At 43.5% G+C, this 8477-nt stretch overlaps 1 protein-coding gene across 1 annotated transcript; it reads right to left on the reverse strand.

The window, feature by feature from the left end:
- Positions 1–1430: 1430 nt before the first annotated feature.
- Positions 1431–6757, reverse strand: LOC109734636 (glutamate receptor 2.8-like). The gene is made up of 6 exons (XM_073505702.1): positions 6547–6757; positions 4571–4630; positions 2980–3101; positions 2576–2891; positions 2036–2448; positions 1431–1922 (listed from the first exon to the last, which is right to left on the reverse strand). The coding sequence occupies exons 1-6, from the start codon at positions 6755–6757 to the stop codon at positions 1431–1433; spliced, it is 1614 nt and encodes a 537-aa protein (XP_073361803.1).
- Positions 6758–8477: the final 1720 nt, after the last annotated feature.

Genomic DNA, 8477 nt, shown 5'->3' on the forward strand with positions numbered 1-8477 from the left:
ATCACTTGGTTGAAAACATTGATGTGCTCGGTAAGGTCTGACCCCTCCTGCATCATGAGCTTGAATAACTGTTGTTTCGGATACAACTTGTTGTGTATCGTCTTGTCCAGAAACTGAGTTTCCAACTTGGTCAATGGAGAGACAACAAAGAGACAAAGGGCATCTTAAGAAAAGACACCCAAATGACATCTTAGATATGATAATTATGAAGGAAAACAATAGCTAGCACAAGAAGAGACAACCAACCAATACAGATATAAAATTACATTGAAATCATACTAGCCTTCTCTTCTTGCGATTGACACAACCGTCAATTGTAATTGAGAACCATCGAAGCCCAACACTACAATGAAGGGCCCGCCCTCATACCATCAAATACTCTATGTTCCATTAACGCCAAGGTAGATAACTATTATGATTTGGTCGGGTTATGATTTTTGAAATTTTCAAAGTTTGCTTGGTTATTGTCATGGAGAAGGAAACGTGGAAGATGCCGGTTGTTACAGCATGTTGGAAGTCACATGAGGGTCATGCTCAGCACATGTGGTTCCAAAGTATAACATTTTTTCCTTTTCTTTCGTTACAACGCATGGGTATTTAGCCGGTGCTATTAAAAGCTCAACTTGATTCAAATGAGTTCGGGCCAAATGTACTTTCCACACTTTTCTAGTCTCTCACCATTTGACCGAGCCTAAAAAACATTTCACATAGACTCGTTTGTCACCACCTTTTGTTATATAATATAAGTGTGTGGCAATTTTTCCCACAGGACATGTGAGTTGCCATACTACTGACACGAGAATATGGTAAAGTGTGAAAAGCAATTTAACATGGCATAGTAGAGTCTAGAATTTATTTAAAACATGTGCGCACATGCAAACAAATAGGTACAACTATGATGCGCATGTAATGTTTCCTCAGTAACTGGATATGCATTCAGACTATCTTAGAACCGCATTCAGCGATCAATTGGTATCTATATTTTCTCTCTACTAAGAAATGTTTGAATTCCAGATACAAGAATGGCAAGTATCTTACAGTGTGCAAAAGTAACAAAAATGCGAACCAACTTTCTTTCAACATGTACAACTCTGGGCTACAGTGTGTGCCTACTGTCGCAAGGTATAAATCAGACAAATGTGGTTAATTGCCAAAATAATCGGGCAGATAGTAGTATTTCCTTGGCACTCGCCTGTCAGTGATCATCTATACACTCTTCGACAATAAGACCAAGAACAACCAATTCATAAAATAAATTAATGTGGGTATCAGTCACAGAAACTGCTATTCCTAGCTAGGCTATGATTTGGGCCCATCACCCCTTCTTACACTCATTCCCTTGGGACATTGGTGAATATCCACATAGGATGGAACAGAAGTATTTTTGTCATTTCTTCTCATGCGCACTATGCAGAACAGTTGTCGTCATCTCATTGAGTGCTCATCTCGATTAGGATGGCGTATTCGGGCACAGATCCATTGGGCTCTACATCACCAGGACTTTCTCTGATCCCGCTGACACCCTGGGGATCCTCATATCTGGCTTCATGGTGGGGTTGATCATCCGTAGGCCTGTCGCCCATGTCATTCTGCAGCGTAACAGATCCTCCGTGGCCTTCACTTCCACCATCCCCATCGGCACTCTGCATATCAGAATGCCTCACTTTGGTGTATTTGGCATGAACCAACTTGGCAATCCTTATCAACAGCATGAGAGCTGAGATACATACAGTGATGATGAAGAGACCAGAGAAACTTCGCAAAGTGAGAGGTGTGGTGTCAGTGTTGGGGATGCCATAACTCGGCAATGGTGTCGTTGTGCCTAACCATTTTGCTTCAATTCGTGATCCCTCATCCCCACCTATCAGGCCCAAGATGGCAACTGAAAGACTATGTACCAGTGGAGAATCTTGTGGAAACACCTGAAAGCATAAACATCATGCTAGTTAGACCACATGGATTTGTCCAGAACGCAGTGTAACTCTTGGAAGGATGGAAAGTGAATCTACTGAAGGCATTGGGATGAGAAGCTTACAAAACCAAATCCAGGTGTCTTATATAAGCCGTTAACCATCTGGAACTCGTTATGATATCGAGGGTCAGAGAGAAAAGAGGTTAAATAGGGGAGCTCATCAACTATAGCCGCGACACCTCCATTCTTTGAGCCCTTTCTCAAAGCATTAGCATATTCCTCTTCCATCGCATAGGCCTTTAACCTATTTTTGGCGAAGCCTTGTTTTTTCAAGACAGAATATACAAATGATCCAGATGGGTATCCAATATAATCACCATCTGATAGGAGCTGGCCAAGATTTGTCACAGAAGGCCGGAGCCTCTTTGCAGTCAGAATGGATGATAAGCTAGCTGTGTAGCTCTGCACTATAACCAGCACGACAAAGCACCATATCACCACAACAATTTGTGACAGAGGGCTTCTAATAATTTGACCTGCGCGGATATTATGATAATCAAAAAATTGGAGTATTATGGACACAATATAAGTTGTTGAAAGTGAGAAAATGTCAAAGTAGAGAAAGAAAAGCATTGTGAGCAAATTCAAGCCCAAAGTGCTAACCATGAGAAAATGTCAAAGTAGAGAAAGAAAAGTAGAGAGCGGTGCTGAACTGTCTCGAACTCGATCCTTGGTACTCCAGGTTTTTAGGCCGCTCAATCATCCACACAACTATTCCAGTGAGAAAGAAGCCACCCACAATTGCTAACCAAAGTTCCATTGTCAGTGGCTTTAAGAAGACCCATTCAATTGTTGGCTTGGAGTCATCCTCGTTGAGCACAAGCAATGACACGCCCGACTCAATGTATGGCATCGTGAAGTCCACATGAACAGCTCGCTCGGCAGTTATGGTTATGTCACCCACTGCTGCATCAAAGATCTGGTCATTGAAACCAACATGTACAATGTGAGTATGTGATTCTCATGAAATGCAGAAATGGCATGCAAGTGAAACGAGCATGGCTCACCCCTGAAGACACATTGCGCACTATTTGGTCATACAAACCGTCGACTACAACGAAGTCGTAATCAAGAACATGTGGTAGGTTCTTCACGGCAGCCTCAAAGACGTCAATGCAGTAGCCAGTGACTTTTGAAGTAGTTGCATTCACAAAAACGTTAAAGCCCGGATTGTAAGGCACAACAATCTTGAGTTTCTTCGAATAGCCTCTGGTCGAACCTCCTGTGTCTCTCCTCGATAATATTCTGGTGTTCCTTCTCTCGATTTCTGAAATAATACAAGTTTAGTATACCAATAAATAGTTCACAGTCAGTTTGTACTACAATGATATTCGGTCTCGTCCCATCGATCCCTTTGTTTTGTACCAGCAAAGTGACAGTTACAGAAATTCCTTGCATATAATTAAGTACTACTCCCTCCATCTCATAATATAAGAGCATTTTTGGCACCGCACTAGTATCAAATACACTTTTATATTATTGGACGAAGATCTAAAGAGTCTTATATTAGTTTACAAAGAGAGTACTTATGAGACGAAGACACAGCGTACACCATCCAGCATTCCAGCTTACTCGTTATCGGATTTGGTTTGGAGCTCCTCACCTAGGTTGGGGAGGTAGCCGGTCGTAGGTGCGGCGAGGGGCCAGCACCAGTGACGCCTCTACTTCGAAGATGGGAGTCATAGCGCGAGCCGCGAGGGCAAGCCCACCTCCACATTAGCCCCATAGGCAACGGCAACCTGTCGCTACCCGTACACCGCTCGCAGCCGCGGGGGCGAGGGAGGGGGTGTTGGGTGGGTGGGGCGGTGTGATGGAGAAGGTGGGGATCCGAAACTGAGGGCTAGAAACCTAGAACTTCAGGCATTGTGACTGCGATCAACAACGACTTCGTAGCCATGTTTTTTTGGGCTTTGGGTCCAAACAAAGGTTTTGTAGAATCACACATTTTTTGTATATTCTTTTGTGCTATGCGCAAAAGAGTTTTCACTTAATTCAAATTTTTATAGATTCATGCATTTAAAAATGGACAAGTGCCACCGTATCACATAATTGGTATTTACGTATTTAGAGAACACAACGTTCATATGTATGTAACAATATATCCATGAGTTATTTTTTCTTCATATTTATGTTGAGGAAAAATATAATATTTGCAATAAGTAGGAAAATAAAAAACCAAAGAAAATAAATAAATCTCAAAAATAAAAATAAAATAATAAAAACACAAAAGAAGAATGCAAATTAAATATATAAAATAGAAAAAATGAACTTTAAAAGATATATTTGAAAAGTAATAGACCAAGGAAAAGTGACACTCTTTTATCTTGTTCATATGGTTTGGGAGATTTGTTCATTAATAATACATAAAACATTGTGTTAATAGTGAGAAGTATTTACAAACTAAAAAAATTACTATATGTAAAAAAATGTGTTAAGGTAACTTTAATTCTTACTATAATGTGAAAGTATTCATGCATTTAAATTCATGGTTATCGAAAACATGTCCATGTATTTTACAAGAGACATTTATGTATTATAAGAAATGTTAATACTTTTGAAAATAAATGTTCATGGATTGATAAAAATGTTCACACGTACATGTAAATGTGGAAAATCGACTTGCTAAAAAACTATAGTATATAAATGTCCATTTCTTTGCTGAAAGCATAACAAAACAAAATCAAATTATTAAAATAAGGTGATAAAATAAAATAAAATTGTAGAACTTAAAAAGGGGAAGAACGTTAAATAGGAAAAATTAAAGCATAAATGTAAATAAAGCGAAAAAAACAAAGAGAAAAATGTAAAAATATAGAAATAACAAAAAATACAAATAAGATGAAAACAAGGAATGGTAAAAATACATAAACATAAAAGGAAAATGATAAAGAAGAAAATATGGGAAAAGGGAGCACAATTGTCCTCTTGTGTGGAGCACATGGACTCTTTGATGGCGACAAGTGGCACACATGTGTCGTCATCGCTGACGAAGTTTTGAGGTAAGCTTAAGCTTTGCGAAGGCTACCCTTTAACTAGCCATTAAATTTTGTTATTGGGGCCAATCATCTTCGGAGATAAAACTGAATCAGTCGCACAATTTTCAGTTAAGGTTGTTTTGAAGAATTATAGTATTTCTTCCCAAGGTTCTAGTGTTTAAGTCCAACTTTCGAAGAGTAATGATACTTGATCCCAAGAAATACCTCCTCTGAACATGTGTTGAGGAAATGGACACACGAAGATAAATCATGTGTTCCCACACATACCAGCTTGGTAAGGTACCGACAAAAAATTTCAATTAATGTGCTCCCACACATGAGGTACTCTCAATATTCAAATGTCCAAAATTGCACAGTAAAAATCACAAAAAAAAGTTATTACTATATAGAGACAACATGTATTAATCATATAAAAAATATCATATCCGAAACTCATGAAAAAAAAATGCAAACCTAGCGAACGGTAGATAGTTCGAACTGGGTTGTGAACTCAAACTTCTCTTCTTCTTTTTTTCTCTCGAACTATGTATTGATTTTGGTTCGGGAAATTTATGATACGGTAGATGCTTCATATCAAAATTGTGATAATTTTGGTTCGAAAACGGGAGCATTTTTTTAGTGTTTTCCATAATTTTTAAGAACTTTGAAATAGATGAAACTATGGGATACATCCTCATGGGCACACTTAGAGCAACTCTAGCAGACCCCGCATCCCACCGGCCCGCAAAACGCGTTTGCAGTTCGCGCAAAACCGCTTTTACAGGCTGGCTCGGTCTGGCACAGATGCAGACCTCCCAAACGGATCCGTAAAAAAGTATATTCGCGGTCGGCCTCCAGTCAGGCAGCTACCGCCCCTTCCTCCAGCCGGCCGCGCCCCGTCGCCCGCAGGCCATGCCCCGTCGCCCGTCGGTCGTGCCCCGCCCCTGCTGGCCGCGCCCCATCACCGCGCTGGCCGCGCCCAGCCTCGCCGGCCACGCCCCGTCGCCTTCGTCGTCCGTGCACAGCTTGCCGGCCACGCCCCGTTGCCTCCGTCGTCCGCGCCTTGCTCTATTGCCAGCCGAGTCGTGCCCCTTTGCCTGCCGCGTCGGGAGGATTCCGGCGGCCAGGCTGAGGTCATGGGAGGCCACGACGATGTCGAGCTCGTCCAATTCGAACCGGCGGCGATCGATTGCGGCGTCTAGCGGCCTTTTCCGATGTGCAGTGATGAATTCCGGCGAGTTTAGGGCGGATTCCGGCAAACTCCGCGGCGGCGTGTTTGCTCCGACAAGGTTTGACCGGTATACGGGGCCCCCTATATTCGGCCTTCCAACCTCCAAAGATAAGGGTTTCGGGTGTGCATTTGCGGTGGCCCTTAAAAATTTTACGGTTGGACTACTTTTACGGTTTCTGTTCTGGCAACTTTTTTTGCCCAAAACTGTAAAGCGCAAAAAATTTATGGGTTTGACCACTTATGCGGGGTGTGCTAGAGATGCTCATAGCCAAGGTCCCGCGCGCACATGCACGTCCTGTGATCGGGCAGCTAACCACGATTCGTAGGGATGTTAAAAAAAACTAGAATTTTAAGCTAGTTTTATTTACCAGCCGGTGTAGCATCTTCGGGTGAGCCACCGGGAAGCCGGTCCAGGTGGTAGGCCCCCGGCGCCACTGCGATGCCTCCGCGGCCCCCCGTGCTAGCGCCGTCTGCCGGATCCTGGACGCCGGCTCGCACCGGCACAGCGGCTGTCGTGGCGGCCGGTACGGTCCGGAGCGAGAGTATAACGAGCAAAGAGACGGCGTGCGCGAACTCCATTTTCGTATCTACCCCGAGGCCATCAGCTCAATTAGGCATATATGTACAGTAGTACTCTGATGTTGATCTACTACTAGGACCAGAGCCTGGACGTGTAACTGGTCCTTGTTGAATCTTTGACGTGAGTGCATTGCCTGGAAACCTCACTCGGGTGGCGCGAACGAGTCTAGAACGCTTGACTGGCGCGAACGAGTCTGGAACGCTATTTACCGCATAGTTTCGCGGTGAAATCGACCAAAGAGATAGGTACAAAGACCAGCTCTAGCGGGGTCATTATATTTATTCATCATCATGATAACCGCTAATATGATGACTTTAGTGTTGGAATTAATCTTCAGTTGTAACAAACTGAGAGATAAGGGGAGCTAAACCTCCCACGTACATGCCCCGATCAGGGGCATCAAACCAACGACTTGGTCTCAGTCCCGCCTCCCTAGCACCTAATACAAAAGGAAAATGACCCCTCCCATAGAAAACTAATGATCTCACACAGGTATGCCACGTTCTCTCTCTAACAACCGATCCTAATGAGGTGCTAAAGGAGACGAAGACCGACTAACACCGCAGGCCATCTTCAGGGTTGTGCCGGCGGCATGTCTACTCCGACCAGCTGTTGCATCTCCAACGGATCCATGAGGGTAATGCCAGCGGCACTACTGGACTGCTGCTGCTCTTCACCTTGCCTACATCTAGCAGGCATGGGGCTGCACCTTTTGCCAATGATGGCCAAGGCCATCTTAGGTTTTTACTAACGCTTCCTTTTTTATCTATGGTGTTTTAATTTTGAGATCAAGATCCTATTAATGTTAACCCTAAAGTTTATTTTCTAATATTGGTATCAGAGCCATAATTGATCTCTGTTTAGAACCTCTCATTAGGCCTAGTTGATGTATCGAGTTTAAGTAACAGGCCTAATGCTTACGATTAAGTGTCCATTATTCTTCTTGTTTAAGATAAGATAATTTATATTTAAGCTAGTGATCATGTTTAGTGTCAATGGCTTTCAGTTTATGATGAGATGATCATGCTTGTTTTTAGTCAATTAAATTCATGCCTAATTGCTTCTCTGTTATGATTACGGTAAACCCTGATCCCTCGGTCCATGCTAACTGATCATGTTAAGATTATGTTGTTTAATAGTGAATCTTGTTTAACGTCCAAATTAATTAGCACGGCTGGGCTCCGGTGTAGCATGGAGAAGGAGGGGATTTTTTGTAAATGAAGAAACGCAACCAAAAAATCCCCAATTTGGCTGAAAATCTAACCCTAGAAAAATTCCCCAAATTGCAAATCCAAATCCCCAAATTTTGAAGCCTAAGATGTTGAAATAAAGATAAGAGAGAGGGATTTGGGGCTTGCCTACTCACGCTAAAACGTCGCCGTCTCTGTTGATGGACGGCGGAAAGAAATGTCCAGCGGCGCCACCCTATCGAACGCTAATGATGTGGCCCCCGCGCCGCACATGTCGTCATCAACTACCAAACGACAGGCATCGGCGGTCGCCTCCCCACCTCGATGCCGAGCGCCACGTGCGCGTCGCCGGCGCATACCCGCTCCCAATCTCGCATGAGATCGACACAGCTAGCGTCGTTTGGCAGATGAGTGTGCGGCCTTGAGGCCAAGCACGCTGCTCAGACGAACGGGGCCGCCGCACCGCCATGACGGGCGTGACTCCGATCGCCGCCGGGGTCGCCTAACCCACCCACGGGAGAGAGAAATC

This window comes from Aegilops tauschii, chromosome 7, assembly GCF_002575655.3.
Source record: "Aegilops tauschii subsp. strangulata cultivar AL8/78 chromosome 7, Aet v6.0, whole genome shotgun sequence".
NCBI classification, from domain to species: domain Eukaryota; kingdom Viridiplantae; phylum Streptophyta; class Magnoliopsida; order Poales; family Poaceae; genus Aegilops; species Aegilops tauschii.